General features: G+C 44.6%; 1 protein-coding gene across 1 annotated transcript in view; it reads right to left on the bottom strand.

Annotated features, from left to right (window-relative positions):
* Positions 1-22379, bottom strand: part of LOC145341260 (uncharacterized) — a 217210-nt gene that overhangs the window by 5312 nt on the left and 189519 nt on the right. Inside the window, exons 47-51 of the mRNA XM_080186186.1 lie at positions 21634-21732; positions 18614-18820; positions 17184-17361; positions 11030-11144; positions 3613-3785 (exon numbers count right to left, since the gene is read on the bottom strand). Coding sequence (XP_080042312.1) covers positions 3613-3785; positions 11030-11144; positions 17184-17361; positions 18614-18820; positions 21634-21732 — 772 coding nt within the window. The remainder of the gene's footprint in view (positions 1-3612; positions 3786-11029; positions 11145-17183; positions 17362-18613; positions 18821-21633; positions 21733-22379) is intronic.

The raw sequence follows: 22379 nt of genomic DNA, 5'->3' as shown, positions 1-22379 counted from the left end.
CCTAAAGGTTGTATTTTCAGTTGTGGGGGCAGACTGCATCAGGAGTTGGAGTGAGTGACTCTGAAACGAATGCAAAGGCTGCCGGGCACAGAGGTGGGCTGGATGCAAGGCATCCAGTGTTGTTGCACCCTTGAATTCCCCTTCTCGCTCCCTGTCTTCCCTGAAGGACTCAATATGGGTTGTAGTGGATTATATTTATCCTATGTAATATATACATACGTATGTTATATATATCCAATATTATGTATCCTGTGCAACGTTCTTTTCTGTTGAAATGTGATGTGGTTCAATCTGCTGTTGAATGATTTAGGTCCTCCTGAAGTTGAATGACAACCATGATGTGTTTTCTTTCTTGTAAAAATATTTCTCACCTCTTTATGTCAAAATACAGACTTTCAAGCTGAGGAGATCCCCATGTCAATAGGTTTTTAGGGCATTCATAAACAGTGCTATTAGAATTCTGTGAACAATATATATTTTCCACTTGCTTAGTAGTCTGTTATTTCTTTTGTACAACAAGTAATTTTTTTCCCTGGAATGATAGGACTGTGTACTTTGTGCACTGTTAAAGATTAGCACAGGGAGTTCCTGGATGATGTTAATATTTCTATTGAGTCACCAAATGTTTCGATATTTTTAAGAAATCCCTGATATGGAAAAGTTTTCAAAAGCCCAGTTTTTTTAAATGGCCAGAACTATAAATATTACTGTTTTATACCAAAAGAACTGTAAACATTCCTGTTTTATACCTAAAGAAAGCCACTAAAAAGGTAAAATTTATTTTGGGCAGTAGTGCAGAACCATCTTCAGCTGCCACATTAATGAGCTTCTCTCAATCATAAGAACATAAGAAATAGGAGCAGGAGTAGGCCATCTAGCCCCTCGAGCCTGCCCCACCATTCAATAAGATCATGGCTGATCTGAAGTGGATCAGTTCCACTTTCCCATTTTCTCCCCATAACCCTTAATTCCCTTGTCTATCAGAAATCTATCTACCCGTGACTTAAATATATTCAGCAAGGTAGCCTCCACCACCTCAATGGGCACAGAATTCCAGAGACTCACCACCCTTTGAGTGAAGAAGTTCCTCCTTCTAAGCGGGAAGAATCTACCTCTACCCTATATAGCCCCTTCATTATCTTGTAAGTCTCTATAAGATCCCCGCTCAGCCTTCTAAACTCCAACGAGTACAGACCCAGTCTATTCAATCTCTCTTCATAAGCTAACCCCCTCATTTCCGGTATCAGCCTGGTGAATCTTCTCTATATTCCCTCCAAGGCCAATATATCCTTTTGAAAATGCAGTGACCAAAACTGCACACAGTATTCCAGTTGCGGCCTCACCAGTGCCCTGTACAGTTTCAACAAGACCTCCCTACTTTTATATTCTATTCCCCTCGCTGTAAAGGCCAACATTCCATTCGCCTTCTTGATCATCTGCTGCATCTGCAGACTGGGTTTTTGCGATTCGTGCACAAGGACCCCCAGGTCCCTCTGCACTGTAGCATGTTGAAGCTTTTCGCCCTTTAAATAATAATCCGTCCTACTATTATTTCTACCAAAGTGGATAACCTCACATTTGCTAACGTTATACTCCATCTGCCAGGTCCTCGCCCAGTCACTCAGCCTATCCAGATCCCTCTGCAGACTTTCCGCGCCTTCCACGCAATTTGCTTTTCCACTCATCTTCGTGTCATCAGCAAATTTTGTTACCTTACACTCAGCCCCCTCCTCCAGATCGTCGATGTAAATGGTAAACAGTTGAGGCTTGTTTACCATTTACATAGACGATCTGGAGGAGGGGGCTCAGTGTAGGGTAACAAAATTTGCTGATGACACGAAGATGAGTGGAAAAGCAAATTACGTGGAAGGTGTGGAAAGTCTGCAGAGGGATCTGGAAAAGCTGATTGAGTGGGCAAGGACCTGGCAGATGGGGGAATAACGTTAGCAAATGTGAGGTTATCCACTTTGGTAGAAATAGTAGTAGGAGGGCCTTTATAGTGAGGGGGATAGAATATAAAAGCAGTGAGGTCTTGCTGCAACTGTACAGGGCACTGGTGAGGCCGCAACTGGAGTACTGTGTGCAGTTTTGGTCCCCGCATTTGTGAAAGGATATATTGGCCTTGGAGGGAATACAGAGAAGATTCACCAGGCTGATACCGGAGATGAGGGGGTTAGCTTATGAAGAGAGATTGAATAGACTGGGTCTGTACTCGTTAGAGTTTAGAAGGATGAGGGGGGATCTTCTAGAGACTTACTAGATAATGAAGGGGCTACATAGGCTAGAGGTAGTGAGATTCTTTCCGCTTAGAAAGGATAGCAGAACTAGAGGGCACAGCCTCAAAATAAGGGGGGGGGGGGCACAGTTTAGAACAGAGTTGAGGAGGAACTTCTTCACTCAAAGGGTGGTGAATCTCTGGAATTCTCTGCCCATTGAAGTGGTGGAGGTTACCTCGCTGAATATATTTAAGTCACGGGTAGATAGATTTCTGATAGACAAGGGAATTAAGGGTTATATGGGGAGAAAGCGGGAAAGTGGAACTGATCCACTTCAGATCAGTCATGATCTTATTGAATGGTGGGGCAGGCTTGAAGGGCTAGATGGCCTACTCCTGCTCCTATTTCTTATGTTCTTATGATTGAGAGAAGCTCATTAATGTGGCAGCTGAAGATGGTTCTACACTACTGCCCAAAATAAATTTTACCTTTTTAGTGGCTTTCTTTAGGTATAAAACAGGAATGTTTACAGTTCTTTTGGTATAAAACAGTAATATTTATAGTTCTGGCCATTTAAAAAAAAAACTGGGCTTTTGAAAACTTTTCCATGTCAGGGATTTCTTAAAAATATCGAAACAACTGAGCCACAACAGATCAGCCATGATCTTATTGAATGGTGGGGCAGGCTCGAAGGGCTAGTTGGCCTACTCCTGCTCCTATTTCTTATGTTCACTTGGTGACTCAATAGAAATATTAACACTCATCCAGGAACTCCCTGTGCTAACATCTAACAGTGCACAAAGTACACAGTCCTATCACTCCAGGGAAAAAAAATTACTTGTTATAACGTCGAAACTGAAACATTCACTGATAATTGCACAGTGTTCAATATCATTTTTGACTCCTAAGCTAATGGAAACAGTCCATGCCAGCTCTCCACAAGAGCTGGACAATATCCAGGCTTGACTGATAAGTGCCAAGTAACATTAACGAACCCAAGTCGCTGGCGTTATGAGACAGCAGTGCTAACCACTGTGAAATATGCTGTCAATTTGCAGTCAGTTATTTTACATTATTGTTCAAGATGAACTCAATTTCCAATGATTCTTCAATGTTGTTCAGCATAAATTTTGGTTAGAGTACCAGAAAATATTACAATACCTCCAACTTGAAATAAACAAAAAATATAAGAATGAATTAAATTAGTCTTTTATTAGGCATCAACCTAATATCTAGCAAATTAGCAGTTGAATATATAATGATCTGGACCACAAAATATCTCCATTCACCTACAAAAGTGATAAATCCATGAGTCAATTTATGCAAGGAGCTGAGAATAAATTCTATTTCATACAAATCAGACACCAGACACCTTCCTGAGGTACTGTTTCTATACCTGAACATTTGTGAGGGATCCAATGTCACCAGCCAAAAACTGTAGGTATTTGTATAATAACTGCACGTTCCCTTCCCATGGCATTCAAGAAAGGGCGCAACACGAAATTCTTCTAAACATGAACCGGGTGAAGACAATGCTTGGCCTGATCCCTCTGCACCTGAGCTTCTGTGCTGTAAATGAAGGGGAGGGAAAAAACATTCATTTTTTTAAAAGTCACACAAGTACAAATGAGAAACAATGTTTACAGAGGCTAAGAGATTCATTTTCCTTTATACTGAATTGATCCAACTACAAGTAAAAGAGCACTCGTACTTGTCACAGTTGCAACTTATTATAATAATTCGACTGAACTTTTATCTCCATCCCTTTTCCTAACATGAATTCTCATAGTTGCCACAAATATCCTTCATTGCTCTGTCAGATCAGCTGTGTCAATAGATGACCACTATCACTAAGTTCCTCCAATTCTGACTTCTTGATCCATTTTTAATTGTTTTAAGCATTGGCGGCTGTGCTTTCACCTGCTAAGGGCTTACACTCTGAAATTACTTCTTTAAATCTCTCTGTCTCTCTTTTCTTTCCTTCTTTAAGATGCTCCTTAAAACTTACCCTTTTAGCCTAGACTTTGGTCATCAGATGATAGAAAAAGAAAATAGGCAATCCAGAGTAAAATAATTAATTGGACAGGCAACTTTAATTGGGCAAGAACAGAACTGGGCTGGTTAGACTGCAACAAGAGGTTGGCAGGAAAAACTGTAGCTGAACAATGGACATCCTTCAAAATGAAAATGGTCTAGACACAGTCTAAGTATATGTTCTTAAAAGGGAAACATAGGACAAAAAAATACAGCACTCCCTGAGTGAAAAAGTAAGAAGTCTCACAACACCAAGTTAAAGTCCAACAGATTTATTTGGTTTCACGAGCTTTTGGATGCTGCTCCTTCATCAGGTGAGTGGAGAGTTGGGTTCATAAATAGGGCATATATAGACAAGACAAATGCAAGATAATGTGTTGATATGCGCAATCTTCTTGGAGATCCTCTCCACTTTGAGCTGGTGGTTTGCAATGTTGGTGGTAAGCATGATGTGGAGCCACGATCCACATCATGGATGAAAAAGGAGATAGAAATTAAGATAAGGAACAAAAGATGTCAGTGAACCATAGAACGCCTGCAGTGCAGACAGATGCCATTTGGCCCATCACGCCTGCACCAATTCTCTGAAAGAGCATCCCACCCAGGCCTCCTCTCTGCCCTATTCCCATAACTCCATACATTTACCATACTTAATTCACCTAACCTACACATCTTTGGACTGTGTCTTGTATAAATTTGGTATAATCTCCTTGTTCTTGTACTCTATTCCCCTGTTAATAACACCCAGAATATTATGTACAGAATACAATGCAGAAGGTTCAGAAGGAAGGTGAGTTAGAGAAATAAGAACATAAGAACATAAGAAATAGGAGCAGGAGTAGGCCATCTGGCCCTTCGAGCCTGCCCCGCCATTCAATAAGATCATGGCTGATCTGTCGTGGCTCAGTTCCACATTCCCGCCCTCTCCCCATAACCCTTAATCCCCTCTCTTATCAAAAACCCATCAACCCGCTTCTTAAAAATATTTAGCAAGGTAGCCGCCACCACTTCAAGGGGCAGAGAATTCCAGAGATTCACCACCCTTTGAGTGAAGAAGTTCTTCCTCAACTCCGTTCTAAACCAATTCTGAGGAAAGACTGGCAGCTGCATAAAGGGGAATCCCAAAGTCTCCTATTGGCATATAAGTAGTAAAAGGGTGATAAAAGGAGTAGTAGAACCGACTAGGGACCTAAAAGGGAAATCACACAAAGAGGCTGGGGGCATGGCTGAGGTATTAAATGAATACTTTGCATCCATATTTACCAAGGAGGTAAATGCTACCCAGGATGTGGTGACAGTCAAGGGGACGTGGTTACGTGAAGGTCAGGACTGGCAGCTGAATGTTCCTGGGTATAAGTGTTTTAGGTGTGACAGAGGAGGGTTGAAGCGAGGTGGTGGGGTGGCGTTGTTAGTAAAGGAGCACATCATAGCAGTGCAGAGGGAGGACAATATGGAGGAGTTAGGCATTGAGTCGCTGTGGGTGGAGTTGAGGAATAAAAAGGGAGAGATTATGATGCTAGGGGTATACTATAGGCCACCCAACAGCCCGAGGTCAGTGGAGGAAGGTATTTGCAGAGGCATTTTAGGTGCAGAAAGAATAAGGTGGTTGTAGTGGGTGACTTTAATCTTCCTGGAGTGGATTGGAAGGTGCCTAGAGCTGGGGGTACGGAGGGAGAGGAGTTTGTAAAATGTGTGTTGGAAGGGTCCCTGGAGCAGTACGTAACTAGCCCGACTAGGGAGGGCGCTATACTGGATTTAGTGTTGGGAAATGAGCCAGGGCAGGTGGTTGAGGTTGAGGTAGGCGAACATGTGGCTAACAGTGACCACAAGTCCATCTACTTTAGGATAAAAATGGAAAGGGATGAGTGTCGTCCGAAGGGGAGGGTGCTGAACTGGGGGAAGGCGAGCTATAGCTGGATTAGGAGGGAGCTGAAGGACACTGGGAGGGGTTGTTAGCTGGCAAGTCCACGGTTGGTAAGTGGGAGGCTTTTAAAGGCAAACTGATAATGTTGCAGGAAAGGCACGTGCCGGTAAAGAGGAAGGATGGGAAAGGCAGGATTAGAGAGCTGTGGATTACAGGGGGTATCGAAGACTTGGTCAGGAAGAAGAGGGAGGCATATGTTAGGTCGAAACAACTGGGAACGGAGAGTGCGCTGGAAGAATATAGAGAGAGTAGGAGGGAGCTAAAAACGGGAGTTAGGGGGCGAAAAGAGGGCATGAAATGGCTTTGGCTGATAGGATTAAGGAAAATCCAAAAGCATTTTACTCTTATATTAGGAGCAAGAGAGTGGTTAGAGGGAAAATTGGTCCTCTTAGGGACAAAAGAGGGGAGCTATGTATCGAGTCTGAGGGAGTGGGGGAGATCCTGAATGAATACTTTGCGTCGGTATTCACGAAGGAGAGGGGTTTGGTGTCTTGTAATGTCTTGGAGGGAGCTGTAGATTAGTGGAAGGAAATATCCATTATGAGGGAGGAAGCGCTAAGGTTTTTAGGTAGCATAAAAACGGATAAAGCTCCGGGGCCTGATGGTATTTATCCCAGGCTGCTTAGGGAGGTGAAAGATGAAATTGCTGGGCCTCTGATGCAAATCTTTGTCTCTTTTTTGGACACAGGTGAGGTCCCAGAAGACTGGAGGGTAGCTAATGTGGTACCGCTGTTTAAAAAGGGTATAGGGATAACCCTGGTAATTATAGACCAGTGAGTTTGACATCGGTGGTAGGAAAATTATTGGAAAAAATTCTTAGGGATAGGATGTATGAGCATTTGGAGCGTTGCGATCTGATTAGGGATACGCAACATGGCTTTGTTCGGGGGAGGTCTTGCCTTACGAATCTGGTGGAATTCTTCGAGGAGGTGACAAAAACGGTTGATGATGGGCGAGCCGTTGATGTCATCTATATGGATTTCAGTAAGGCGTTTGACAAAGTCCCTCATGGTAGGCTGGTAGAAAAGGTTAAGGCACATGGGATACAAGAACAGGTAGCTAGGTGGATCGAAAACTGGCTGGGCGATAGGAGACAGAGAGTAGTTGTCGAAGGGTCCTTTTCTGGCTGGAGGTCAGTCACCAGTGGTGTGCCGCAGGGCTCAGTACTGGGACCTCTCCTCTTTGTAGTATATATAAACGACTTGGAAGAGGGCGTACGTGGTGTGATCAGCAAGTTTGCGGATGACACCAAGATGGCAGGTTTGGCAGATACCGAGGAGGACTGTCAGGTGACACAGCAGGATATAGATAGGTTGGTATATTGGGCAGATAGATGGCAGATGGAATTTAATCCTGACAAATGGCTGAGGTCTTGAATGACTTTTTTGTTTCGGTCTTCACAGAAGAGGATGTGAATACTTTGCCGGGTGTTAGAGATGGAAAGGTGGTAGGACTGGAGGGTCTCAATGACATTATTGTTACTAGAGAGGCGGTGTTCGACAGACTGGAGGGACTGATTGTGGACAAGTCTCCAGGACCGGATGGAATGCATCCGAGGGTTCTGAAAGAAATGGCGGAGGTGATAGTGGATGCCTTGGTGGTTATTTTCCAAACGTCGCTGGATTCCGGGGAAGTGCTGGAAGATTGGAAAACGGCTAATGTTACGCCGTTGTTTAAGAAGGGTGGCAGGCAAAAGGCAGGGAATTATAGGCCGGTTAGTTTAACGTCTGTTGTAGGTAAAATGTTAGAATCCGTCATCAAGGAGAAAATAGCGAGGCATCTTGAGGGGAATTGCTTGATAGAGCAGACGCAGCACGGTTTCGTTGAGAGGAAGTCGTGTCTGACGAATTTACTGGAGTTCTATGAGGATGTGTCTAGGGCGGTGGATAGAGGAGAGCCGGTGGATGTGGTCGTTCTTGATTTTCAGAAGGCGTTCGACAAGGTACCTCACAAGAGGTTATTGCAGAAGGTCAGGGGACATGGAGTTGGGGGTAGGGTGTTAGCGTGGATAGAGGATTGGTTGTCAAATAGGAGGCAGAGAGTGGGGGTCAATGGGTGTTACTCGGATTGGCGGATAGTGACTAGTGGAGTGCCCCAGGGGTCGGTGCTGGGGCCTCAGGTATTTACCATTTATATAGATGATCTGGAGGAGGGAACCGAGTGTGTGGTGTCAAAATTTGCTGATGACGCCAAGATTGGTGGAACGGCAAATTGCGCGGAGGGTGTGGAGAGTCTACAGAAGGATCTAGATAGGCTGGGCGAATGGGCCAGGAACTGGCAAATGGAATTTAATGTTGGCAAGTGCGAGGTGGTCCACTTTGGTAGGAATAATGGTAGGAAGGATTATTACTTACGTGGCGAAAAACTGCAGCAGGCGACGGTGCAGAGGGACCTCGGGGTCCTTGTGCATGAGTCGCAAAAACCCAGCTTGCAGGTGCAGCAGGTGGTCAGGAAGGCTAATGGGATGCTAGCCTTCATAGCAAGGGGGATTGAATATAAAAGTAGGGAGGTCTTGCTGTGGCTGTATAGGGCATTGGTGAGGCCGCAGCTGGAGTACTGTGTGCAGTTTTGGGTGCCGTACTTACGCAAGGCTATTTTGGCCTTGGAGGGAGTGCAGAGGAGGTTTACTAGGCTGATGCCGGAGTTGAAGGGGTTGAGCTATGAGGAGAGGCTGAATAAACTAGGTTTGTACTTGTTAGAGTTTAGAAGAATGAGGGGAGATCTCATTGAGACGTATAAGATGATGAATGGGATGGATAGGATAGAGGTGGAGAGACTCTTCCCGCTCAGAAAGGACAGTAGGACTAGGGGGCACAGCCTCAAGGTAAAGGGGGGACGGTTTAGAATGGAGTTGAGGAAGAACTTCTTCACTCAAAGGGTGGTGAATCTCTGGAATTCTCTGCCCGTTGAAGTGGTGGAGGCTGCCTCGCTAAATATTTTTAAGACGAGGGTCGATGGGTTTTTGATACGAGAGGGGATTAAAGGTTATGGGGAGAGAGCGGGAATGTGGAACTGAGCCACGACAGATCAGCCATGATCTTATTGAATGGCGCGGCAGGCTCGAAGGGCTAGATGGCCTACTCCTGCTCCTATTTCTTATGTTCTTAACCTTCTGAAGCAACCTTTCGTTGTGGCACCTTATCAAATGCCTTTTGAAAATCTAGAAACACGACATCCACCAGTTCCCCTCTGTCTACCACACTAGTCACATCCTCACAGAAATCCAGTAAATTCGTAAAACACGACTTCCCCTTAACGAATCTGTGCTGCGTCTGCTCTATCAAACCATTCCTTTCCAGGTACCTCTCTATTTCTTCTTTGATGACGGATTCAAGCATTTTTCCAACTACAGACGTTAAACTAACCGGCCTATAATTCCCTGCCTTTTGTAAACAGCGGCGTAACATTAGCCATTTTCCAATCTTCCGGCACTTCCCCGGAATCCAGCGAATTCTTGTAAATAATCACTAAGGCATCCACTGGTCCTGGGGACTTGTTCACCATCAGTCCCGCAAGTCTATCAAGCACTACCTCTCTAGTGACAGTAATCACATTCAGGCCTTCAACTCCTACCATCCTTCTATCTTTAATATCCAGCAAAAGTTGCAGTGAATGGAAGAAAAGGGACAGTTGCAATGAGGATATGAACTTGCCTGAAAAATAAGAAGCAGAGAGTAATGGTCAATAGATATTTTTCAGGCTGGAGGAATATTTGTTGTGGAGTCCCCAGGAGTTGGTATTGAGACCGTTGGTTTTTCCTGATAGATATTAGTGATCTACATCTTGGTGTTCAGGGAACAATTTCAAAGTTTGCAGATGACATGAAACATGGAAGTATTGTAAACTGTGATGAGAAAAGTGTAGAACTTCAAATGGACATAGGCAAGTTGGTGGAGTGGGCAGATAGGTGGCAGATGAAGTTCAACATGGAGAAAAGTGAGGTGATGCATTTTGATGGGAAGAATACAGAGTAACAAATTAAATAAGGGTAAAATTCTTAAAGATGTGCAGGAGTATCAAGGGACCTGGGTGTATATGTGCATAAATCATTGAAAGTGACAGCACAGATGGAGAGAGCAGTTAATAAAGTATGTAGTATTCTGTGCTTTATTAATAAGGGCATTGAGTACAAAACAAGGAAGTTATACTGGACTTATAAAAGACACTAGTTAGACCTCAGCTGGAATATTATGTACAGTTCTGGGCACCACATTATAGGAAGGATGTGAACAGATTTGGGGCGAGTGCAGAGAGGTTTACAAGAATGCCTCTGGGGATGAGAAACTTCAGTTATAAAGATACATTTAAAGAGGTTGGGCCTGTTCTCCTTGGAGAGAAGAATGCTAAGAGGAGATTTGATAAAGATGTTCAAAATTATGAGGGGGTTGGACAGAGTACATAGGGAGAAACTGTTCCTGCTTGTAAGCAGATCAGAAATGAGAGGACATGGATTTAAAGTAATTTGCAAAAGAAACAAATATGATGAGAGAAAAAACATTTTCACACAATGAGTGATTCAGGTCTGAAACACACTGTCTGGAAGTGTGATGGAGGCAGGTTCAATTGAGGGAATCAAGAGGGTATTAGATGATTACTTGAATAGAAACAAGGTGCACGGGTATGGCGAAAAGGCGGGAGATTGGCACTAAGCCATGATGCTCATTTGGAGAGTCTATGCAGATACAACGGGCCAAACGGCCTCCTTCTGCACCATAACAATTCTGAAATTCTATGATCTGCCCTGTTATCTACAATCTGACTCAGTGTCAGATTTCTATTTTTTAATATCCCTGTGAAGTGCCTTTTCTACTAAATATGCTGTATTAGGACAAGATGTTGTTGTTCATATACTTACCATTACAAAGGAATAGCCAATCCACAAAGACCTCCAGCCCCTTGGGCATGGTGGGATCTGAACAGTTTGACTATGCACAGCTAGGACCATTGCAGGACTTTCACAAACGACACATCTAGATAACAAGATACATTTACCATTAGCGTAATGTGGCCTACTATTATTCAGTCACTTAACTATTGTCAGACCAATGTATTGTATTTAGCTGTGAATTCTTGCGTTTACATCGTAGTTGAAATTAATGGACAATTCAGTGTTTTAGTGTGAAAAGTGATGAAGTTATCTGTGGACTGTACTATAGAAACAGCTCAAATATATTAAATCAGGAAACAATCTTTCCTAGGCAAACAAAAAGTGCCCTCTTTGTGAATGTTTAATTTTGTGCTCAAGGTGATGATGCCTAATTATTGAGATATGGAAAACAAATCTAATCTTTTCTTCACTCAATGGCTAGGATTCTCCCAAAAACAACGAAGTGGCCAGCAGGCAGGAACACAAGAATATTTTCCACCTGTTTTTTGGGCATACTTACCTGAACGAATCTCTGACACACTGTGCATCATGCCGGAAAGTTGGATAGGTCAGGGCCTTATCTCACCCGAGAGGCCAGCAGTATAGCACTGAGCGGGCCACTGCACATGCGCTGATCTGTCAGTGGGGAGATTGGCACATGCGCACTGAACCTCCCCATCGCTGGCTTCCTGTTTATTCCCTCACCCTACCCATCGCTGGCTTCCCCCTCCCGGTTGCTGACCTCCCAACACTCCCTCCTTCCCCCTGATCCCTGGCCTTCCTGACCAACCAACCCATTTCCCCCCCATCCCCCCCAATCGCTGGCCTACCAGATCTCTGGGCTAGCCCCGACCACCCCACCCCTGATGACCATCTCCAACCACCCGCCTCCCTCCCACCGATCCTACTGCAAAGTGGCAGCCGCTCCCTCCCACAACCAATCACCCCCAATAGGCCCCACCCCCCAGTATGCTGTGTTCCCCTCTGGCTCTACTGCCTTGGCACTGCCTGAAGCCTGGTGGGCAGTGCTAGTGTGCCCCTTGGCCAGTACCATTGTACCAGGCTGGCACTGCCCAAAGAGCAACCCCTCCTTGCCCCTGACCTCGTGGTGGAGCCACAGTAGACTCTATCCCTGCTAGCAGGATAATAACTGGTGGGAACCTCTCCCGGGGAAGTGGGGGGGAGGAAATGTTCGCGGGCCCCGAGACTACCATCTTGGGCCCACTAATCATATTGAAAATCAGATTTCAGCATGTTAATCAGCTCTGCGCTGATTTCTGGCGTGGAGCTGATTACTCTGAGAAAAAACAGCCTGGGTGACTTGTGAATCCCGCTGAAGGCCCCTGCTGTTGTCTTCCGGCACACTGGACTCGTTGAGCAGCGCAGCAGGTTGGGAGAATACCAACCTATATTCAGACATGTGAATTTCCAATAAGGTTCACTGGGTGATGATCAGGAATGGGAATACTGACTAATTTCCCCATCCCTGATCTAGGAACAGAGGAACAGGATTTGATTTGTTTTTTATTGTCACACGTATTCATATTCAGTGAAAAGTATTGTTTCTTGTGCAAAATACAGACAAAGCATATCATACATAGAGAAGGAAAGGAGAGAGTGGAGAATGTAGTGTTATAATAATAACTAAGGTGTAAAGAAAGATCGATTTAATCTAAGATATGTCCATTCAAAAGTCTGATGGCAGCAGGGAAGAAGCTGTTTTTGTGGTATGTGCCCTTAGACGTTTGTAACTTTTTCCCCACGGAAGAACCTGGAAGAGACCATATCTGGTGTGTGCATGTCCTTAATTGTGTTGGCTACTTTTCTGAGGCAGTGGGACGTGTAAACAGTGTCAATGGATGAGAAGCTGGTTTGAGTGATGGACTGGACTTCGTTCACAACCCTTTTTAGTTTCTTGCGAGCTTAGTCAGACCAGGAGCCGTACCAAGCTATGATACAACCAGAAAGAATGCTTTCTATGGTGCATCGGTAAAAGTTGGTGACAGTCGTAGCAGACATGCCAAATTCCCTTAGTCTTCTGAGAAAGTAAAGGCTTTGGTGGGCTTTCTTAATGATAGTATTGGCATAGAGGGGCCAGGATAGGTTATTGGTGATCTGGACACCTAAAACCTTGAAGCTCTTGGCCATTTCTACTTCGTCTCTATTGATGTAGACAGGGGCATGTTAATGTTTATTTATTAGTCATAAGTAAGGTTTGCATTAACGCTGCAATGAAGTTACTGTGAAATTCTTAGTCGCCACAGTCCGGCGCCTGTTCAGATCATTGCACCTAACCAGCATGTCTTTCAGAATGTGGGAGGAAACCGGAGCACCTGGAGGAAACCCAAACAGACATGGGGAGAACATGCAAACTCCACACAGAAAGTGACCCAAGCTTGGAATCGAACCTGGGTCCCTGGCGCTGTGAAGCAGCAGTGCTAACCACTATACCACTGTGCCGCTCCACTATGCTTCCTGAAGTTGACGACCATCTCCTTTGTTTTGTTTACACTAAGGGAGAGATTATTGTCATCGCACCAGTTCACCAGACTTTCTCTCTCATTCCTGTACTCTGTCTTGTCATTATTAGAGATTCAACCCACTTCGGAGTGGACCATTTAGCACCTTGACCTGTTCCACCATTCCATGCTGATTATGGCTGATCTGTATCCTAACTCCATACACCAACCTTGGCTCGATGTGCCTTAATACTTTTGAATAGCAAAAATCTATTAATCTCAGATTTAAAATTGATTGAGCAATGATTGTCGTTTATGGAAGAGAGTTCCTCAAACTTTTACCATCTTTTATGTATCAAAGTGTTCCCTAATTTCATTCTTGAAAGGTCTGGCCCTAATTTTAAGATGACAAAATGAACAGAAATAGTTTGCCTTCATCTATCCTATCTGTCCTCTTTAATATCATGTAAATTTTGATCAAATCACCCCTTAATCTACTAAATCCCAGGGAATACAACTCTAGTTAGTGTAAACTCTCCTCATAATCCAACCCTTGGAGTCCAGATATTGTTCTGACAAACTTATACTGCACTCCCTCCAAGGCCATATATCCTTCCTAAGGTGTGATATCCAGAATACTTGTAGAAACTTACAAATTAAGAGTATTTATTTGTAGACCATTTGGCCCCTTTGAGCCTGCTCCACTATTTGATAGCTGTTCGAATTGTGGCCTCATTTCTATTTTCCTGTCTACCCCTTTAACCTTTGACTCCCTTATCAATGATAAATTTATGTAACTCAGCCATAAAAATATTCAATGATCCAGCCTTCATTGCTCTCTGGGAAAGAGAATTCCATGGACTAAAAACCCTCTGAGAGAAAAGAATTCTCATTTTTATATTAAATGGGAGACCCCTATTATTAAACAGGTCACAGTACAGGTGTGGTTTAATCAGGTGTTTGTACAGCCGAAGCGTAACTTCTACCCCCTTGTATTCCATTTCTCTAAATATAAAGGCTAGCATGCCATTCATGCTTTTTCATTATTTTCTGTATCTGTTCATGACATTTTAGTGATCTATGTACTTGGACCTCCAAGTTTCTCTGAAATTCCACTGCTTCCAGCAATTACTCTGTTTTATCCATTTTATGTCCCAAAGTGATGACCTCACATTTGCCTACATTTAAATCTATTTGCTATAGTTTTACCTAATCACTTAATCTATCAATATCTCATTTTGTGTTTCCATTCAGGCTGCTCACAATGCCACCTATCATTGGCAATTTTGGATATATGACTTTCTAATCCATCATAGCGATGGAAAGGTGGTAGGACTGGAGGGTCTTAATGACATTACTGTTACTAGAGAGGTGGTGCGCGACAGACTGGAGGGGCTGATTGTGGACAAGTCCCCAGGACCGGATGGAATGCATCCGAGGGTTCTGAAAGAAATGGCGGAGGTGATAGTGGATGCCTTGGTGGTTATTTTCCAGACGTCGCTGGATTCCGGGGAAGTGCCGGAGGATTGGAAAACGGCTAATGTTACGCCGTTGTTTAAGAAGGGTGCCAGGCAAAAGGCGGGGAATTACAGGCCGGTTAGTTTAACGTCTGTGGTAGGTAAAATGTTAGAATCCGTCATTAAGGAGGAAATTGCGAGGCATCTTGAAGGGAATTGCTTGATAGGGCAGACGCAACACGGTTTCATTAAAGGGAAGTCGTGTCTGACCAATTTACTGGAGTTCTATGAGGATGTGTCTAGGGCGGTGGATAGAGGAGAGCCGGTGGATGTGGTCTTTCTGGATTTTCAGAAGGCGTTTGATAAGGTACCTCACAAGAGGTTACTGCAGAAGGTCAGAGGACATGGAGTTGGGGGTAGGGTGTTAGCGTGGATAGAGGATTGGTTGTCAAATAGGAGGCAGAGAGTGGGGGTCAATGGGTGCTATTCGGATTGGCGGTTGGTGACTAGTGGGGTGCCCCAGGGGTCGGTGCTGGGGCCTCAGCTTTTTACCATTTATATAGATGATCTGGAGGAGGGAACCGAGTGTAGGGTGTCGAAATTTGCTGATGACACCAAGATTGGGGGAAAGGCAAATTGTGCGGAGGGTGTGGAGAGTCTGCAGAAGGATCTAGATAGGCTGGGCGAATGGGCCAGGAAATGGCAAATGGAATTTAATGTTGGCAAGTGTGAGGTGGTCCACTTTGGTAGGAAGAATGGTAGGAAGGACTATTACTTACGTGGCGAAAAACTGCAGCAGGCGACGGTGCAGAGGGACCTCAGGGTCCTTGTGCATGAGTCGCAAAAACCCAGCCTGCAGGTGCAGCAGGTGGTCAGGAAGGCGAATGGGATGCTGGCCTTCATAGCGAGGGGGATTGAATATAAAAGTAGGGAGGTCTTGCTGCAGCTGTATAGGGCATTGGTGAGGCCGCAGCTGGAGTACTGTGTGCAGTTTTGGGCGCCGCACCTGCGCAAGGATATTTTGGCCTTGGAGGGAGTGCAGAGGAGGTTTACTAGGCTGATACCGGAGTTGAGGGGGTTGAGCTATGAGGAGAGGCTGAATAAACTAGGCTTGTACTCGTTAGAGTTTAGAAGAATGAGGGGAGATCTCATTGAGACGTATAAGATGATGAATGGGATGGATAGGATAGAGGTGGAAAGACTCTTCCCGCTCAAAAAAGACAGTAGGACTAGGGGGCACAGCCTCAAGATAAAGGGGGGGCAGTTCAGAACGGAGTTGAGGAGGAACTTCTTCACTCAAAGGGTGGTGAATCTCTGGAATTCTCTGCCCGTTGAAGTGGTGGAGGCTGCCTCGCTAAATATTTTTAAGAAGCGGGTTGATGGGTTTTTGATAAGAGAGGGGATTAAGGGTTATGGGGAGAGGGCGGGAAAGTGGAACTGAGCCACGACAGATCAGCCATGATCTTATTGAATGGCGGGGCAGGCTCGAAGGGCCAGATGGCCTACTCCTGCTCCTATTTCTTATGTTCTTATGTTCTTATGTTCTTAAGTTCTTATTAAATATGGTGATTAGTTGAGGCTCTGACACAGGTCCTTGCAGGATACCACGGGTCACACTGATGCCTTGATCTGTTAACTCAGAGCATACAGTGATTGAATGTGGGACTTTACTGATTCACAGTCGCAGTAAGTAGTTTCACAACTTTAGGTTAAAGTCCAACAGGTTTATTTGGTAGCATGACATGAGGACAGCCTCAACCAGGATCTTGGATTCACGTCACACTATCTGTAACTCCCGTGACTTGCCTGGGCTTGCAAAATCTCACTAACTGGCTGGAGGCAATTCACACCTCTTTAGACTGTGCTTAACCCTCTCTCCACTCACATTATCTGCACCTTTAAAGACTTGATTACGTGTTAAGACTTGCATTTCAATCATTGTCTTGTAATTGAGTTTGTGTCTTTATATGCCCTTTATATACCATAAAGACACTCACTTGATGAAGGGGCAATGCTCTGAAAGCTCGTGCTACCACATAAACCTGTTGGACTTTAACCTGGTGTTGTGAAACTACTTACTGTGCCTACCCCAGTCCAATGCCAGCAACTCCACATCACTGATCCATAGTGATCAATTATTCACTGGGTAACATGCTAAGCCTGTCTGCATATCAATCTTTCGACTTTTTGGAGAGGTGCATACAGATTGTTTATTGAAAGCACTACCTGCTTATAAATGGCTTCAGTTCTTGTCCACTGATTGGAGGCAGATTCACAGGCATTTGTCTTGAAGTTGACAGCCAGTAAGAATAGTCATTCCTTGATGCGTAGTTACAGACATCATTCACATCACAGAACATGAACGGCATGACACTGAATCTTGGCAAGCAACTTCCAGCAGCTCCTGAAAACCACATTAATCAGCAAGTAGATTAAACAAAGAAACTTATAATGGAAATCTGTGCAGCTCAGCTTACACTGTGTACCACACTAGTTAAGCACTACTCCCAAATGCCAAGTGGGACAGCATCTTTCTGCTGTCAAATTGAACTTCAAAGTCCCTAGCTTGGCAGGATTTTATGGAATTCACAAGAGTGAGAAATGGGGTGAGTTAATTAGAAGGGCTGGAAAATTTCAATTTCCCAATAGTGGGTTGCAGTGATAAAGTCAACAGCGTGTGTTTGCAGCGTGTCAAGGTCATACTGTGCCAGGATCTTGTAAAACATTTGCATACCATGAATACTCATTGATGTAAAACATTTTTAAAATCACTTTCTACCTTTAAGATAAAGTCAGCGACACACGAGAATCTCATGGCACCCAATTCACAATCACTGAAAGGTGGCATGCACCAGTGGGTTTGTGCTGTTCTGTGTAAGATCAACAGTTTTCCTTGTTGAACCCTGTGGCAGAAGGGAGTGAAGCATGAGAGTGGCAACCTGCCTAGGGCTTGGTATCGGCCAGGGTCAATTAATGGTGAGAAGAATTGTGGAGTGTGTTTGTGGGCATGGAGCAGTGGAATAGGGATTCAGGGGAGGACAAAGGGTGTGATCAGGCATGGTAAGAAAATGGCAAATAGGTAAAAGGTAAAAAAAATGAGGGGTCTCAAGGGCAGTGTCAGTACTGCCCAAATGGGAGTCCATCTCAGGGTGTTAGCTGGCAGAGTCCTTGAGTGGCTTTGTTCACCAGCAACATTTCAATTGTCCCTGCTGAGAGTGATTTTGGACAATCTCCTTTGAAATGCGTGGAAAGAAGGGACAGCTGGGCAAGTTCAGCCCTGTGCTGAGTACAACTTTGGATGAAACATGAAAATTCAATAAACAGTGAATAAAAAATACATTGGTTACAGGGGAGTTGGGGACATTTCCTTCCTGTGTTGTGGAAAAAACAATCAATTAATTCCAACCTTGAGACATACCAGTACATTTAACTCTCTGACTAAGCTAGTCTCAATAAATAATGATGACGCATGCATGAATAAAATGAAACTAATGTGATGTGGAATAGTTACAAGTGAAATTTAAATTTGAAGAAAGGTGTGCCACCCTAATGCTCTTTTGCCTGAAGCCCTGAATTACATTAAAACTGATAAGCAACAATCATGTTTTAAGCACATTTAAAATGTAACAAATTTGTTCAGGACTGGATTAACATACCTAAATCTTGTCCATATGCACGTTTGTTTCCTTGCACATGGAGGAGAGAGTAGCCAACATATAGCTGTTTAGTGTTGCCTGGGCACAGAGGGATCGTTATAGTTTGACTATGTCGTGTAAAGATAACACCTTGGATATCCATTCTTGATGGCCCAGGGATTCCCGGACCTCCCTGCTTTCCTTGAGAACCTGGAAAGCCCTTTGGTCCTAATTTAAGAAAAAGAACATGTATTCAATTTGCAACAAGATGAATAATTAGTGATGTTATTGCCTCATTTTACTTACTCCAAAAGCAAAAATAGCAAAAACATCTTTGCCAACATGGCTTTGAAAAAATTGTATCAGTTAAGATCTCGGTTTAATCTCATTGGCTACCCTGTTCCTATTCTGCCATACCTTAGGGAAACCCACCATTGCAGGTGTCAGCAACCTCAGTGCAGTGGGCTAGCCTTGTCACCTGCCTGACCATGGTTCCACCCCTGCCAGGAAGATGGCCTTGAGGAAAGTCACCAGGGTGTTGTGGCTGAAAAGTGGTGCTCAGGGCTTGCTTCTCTTGGTGGATGTCTCAGTGAGCTGGCTTGCAGAAAGTGAATGTGTGTTGGGTGCTGCTTAAATATGATGCCAGGAACTTTGACCCCATGAGGCCACAGAAAACAGTCAAATCACAGCCTGTCCTACTATAGGATTGTGTGAGCAGCTCACTGGTGCAGAGTTAATGAACTTACAAGCATGAAAATCTGCCCCACCAACCAGGGGAAACACGCTGACAATTCCACCCACCACCACACTTGGTCTGTAAAAGTGAAAATTCTGCTGAGTGACACTATGCCTATCATGGGAGTGACACACTAGTTAGCCCTCACAGCACCAGGGACTCAGGTTCGATTCCCGGCTTGGGCCACACTACCTGTGTGGAGTTTGCACATTTCCCCCGTGACTGCGTGGGTTTCCTCTGGGTGCTCCGGTTTCTTCCCACAGTCTGGGTTGGTGCATTGACCCGAATAGGTGCCGGAATGTGGCGATTAGGGGAATTTCACAGTAACTTCACTGCAGTGTTAACGTAAGCCTCACTTGTGATTAATAAATAAACTTTTACTTCATGTTTCTGCCAGTGGGATCAAAGCAGTCAGCATAATCAAGGACCCCACGCATCCCGGACAGACTCGCTTTCATCTTCTTCCATCAGGAAAAAAATACAAAAATCTGAGAACATGTACTTACTGACTCAACAACAGCTTCTTCCCTGCTGCCATCAGACTAATGAATGGACTTATCATATATTAAGCTGATCTTTCTTTACTTCCTATCTGCGACTGCAACATTGTATTCTGCATCCTCTTCTCCCCTATGTACTCTATGAATGGTATGTTTTGTCTGTAGACCACGCAAGAAACAATACTTTTCACTGTATCCCAAAGCATGTGACAAGAAATCAAACCAAAATCTCAGGACGCCCACTCGCACAATTAAAATAGAATGCCACTATCTTGGTTGAAAAACTATGTATGGGCCCAATTTCACCATTGCTTTGTGCCTGTTTTTGGATACGGAAACTTGAAGCTGGGCTTGAGGCAAGTAGTACAATCTGCGCCCGCCTCTGCGCCAGTTTCCCCTTTACCAAGACTCAAAAATGGTCGCGATCGGGACTGCAGATGAAACTGGCACTGGCATGTATTTGCATGCATTTAACTTGACTTAATGGGCTGCATGCCCAACCTTACCAGCACTTCCCCCTTTACCATTGTGTTCACCCATCCAGATTCGACATGAAACAGGCGTGCTCTACAAAAGTCCGATTCGGATGCTCCAGCTACCAAGGAGTTAAGTGCCGAGCTTCCGATGGCTCTCGGTTTGAGATCAGTGGGGGGCAGGGGAGGTGGATCTGATGGCTGTCTGCTTCAGATCAGTTGGGGGGAAGGGGTCTGCTGCCACTCTGCCTGAGATCAGTGAGGGGAAGTGGGGGGTTCACTGCCACTTTGCCTGTAAGAAGTCTGACAACACCAGGTTTAAGTCCAACCGATTTAGAACTCTTCATTCACCTGACGAAGAGGTAAACCTCAAAAGCTTGTGAATTTACTATCAAATAAATCAGTTGGACTTAAACCTGGTGTTGTCATACTTCTTACTGTGTTTACCCCAGTCCAACGCCAGCATCTCCACATCACTCTGCCTGTGATCAGTGAGGGGAAGGTGGGGGGGTACGCAGCCACTCTGCCTGAGCACAGTAAGAAGTCTCACATCAAGTCCAACAGGTTTATTTGGCAGCACTAGCTTTCGGACCCTCAAGCTCCTTCTTCAGGTGAAATGCAACACTGGCATCTCCACATCACTCTGCCTGAGATTAGCGAGGGGAAATGGGGGGGTTTGCTGCCACTCTATCTATGATCACTGAGGGGAAGGGGGAGTCTGCTGCCACTCTGCCTGTGATCAGGGGGTGGGAAATGAGGGGGGGATCTGCTGTCACTCTGCCTGTAATTGGTGGGTGGAAGGGGGAGTGGGCCGTGATCGGTCTGGGTGATGTAGGGGTGGGGGAATAAGGGGGTCAGTAATGTTGTGACAATGGGACAAGGTCACTGGGGGCCCTGGAGCGATGTAGCAGGGGAATTGCATTCTATCTTCTTTTTCTCTGCGCGTGTGAAGTCAGAGGCGTCGATCGGCTGCAGGATTTCGGGTGCATTAAGCCCCACCCATAAGCTTCTGTAGCGCAACTTGGACTCACTGATTTTTTTCAGGCAGAGTGTGTATGGGGGCACCTGAGAACGGGTCTAAAGGTCAGATCCGAAACACCGCAGTTTCAAGTCCGCCCAGCACTTAGAATCAAAATGGTAAAATAGGGCCCAATGTGTGCTTACTTACAAAGACACGATGGTGTAATTTGTTTTAAATATACCATTATCTTAACTGTATGTTGTATTATTAATATGAAATGACATATGCCTCCTCTCACTGTCTTCCCTCTCCCAATAATTATAGATTCTTAAGAATTAATCATTGTTATTCAAAACTCTTGTCTTACTTACCTTGTTCTCCAGCAAATCCTTGGACCCCCTTAGGTCCTGGACGTCCTCTACGTCCAGGACGCCCAATACCACCGACTGGACCAGGTGGACCTGGGTTCCCTGTGGGTAAAACAAAACAAAAGTAACTTGTATTTACATGGTGCCCTTGATGTAGGAAAATATTCCATCTTGTTTCAACAAAGCATAACAGGACTTAATTAACACAGAACCAAAGAAAAAGTATTTGAATGGGTGAATTAAAACCTCAGTTAAAGCATAAGCTGAAAAGAGGCTCTTAAAAGTGGACAGAGAGATAGAGAGACTTAGGAAGGGAATTCCAGAGCTTCCAAACAGATATGGACACAGCATGAGGGAGTAGATGTGGCAGCAGCCAGAAGAGGAACACAGAGTTCTTGGAGGATTGTAGGGCTACTCGAGGACTACAGAGACAAGCAAGGGCTGCCATGAAGGGACTTGAGCAAATATAGGTCAACAAATATAGGGCGAATGGATGAATGAAACTGTGCGCAGGTGAAGGTATGGACAGCATAACTTTTGGAGGGGCTGAAGGTTTTGAAGGGTGAAGAAGAGGCTGGAGGGTGAAAGAGAGGCTGGAGGATGAAGGAGAGGACAGAATTGGAATAATTGAGACTGGAAATACAAACAAATGGATGAGAGTTTTCCTGTAGATGAATTGTTGAAGTGGGCCATGTCATAAAGGGAGAAATGGGCCTCTTGGAAAGGGAACATATTAGCGCAGCTGATGG

The sequence above is a fragment of the Carcharhinus amblyrhynchos genome, chromosome 3 (genome assembly GCF_965287045.1).
Source record: "Carcharhinus amblyrhynchos chromosome 3, sCarAmb.v2.hapA, whole genome shotgun sequence".
Lineage (NCBI taxonomy): Eukaryota > Metazoa > Chordata > Chondrichthyes > Carcharhiniformes > Carcharhinidae > Carcharhinus > Carcharhinus amblyrhynchos.
This window is presented reverse-complemented; position numbering and strand designations above follow the sequence as displayed.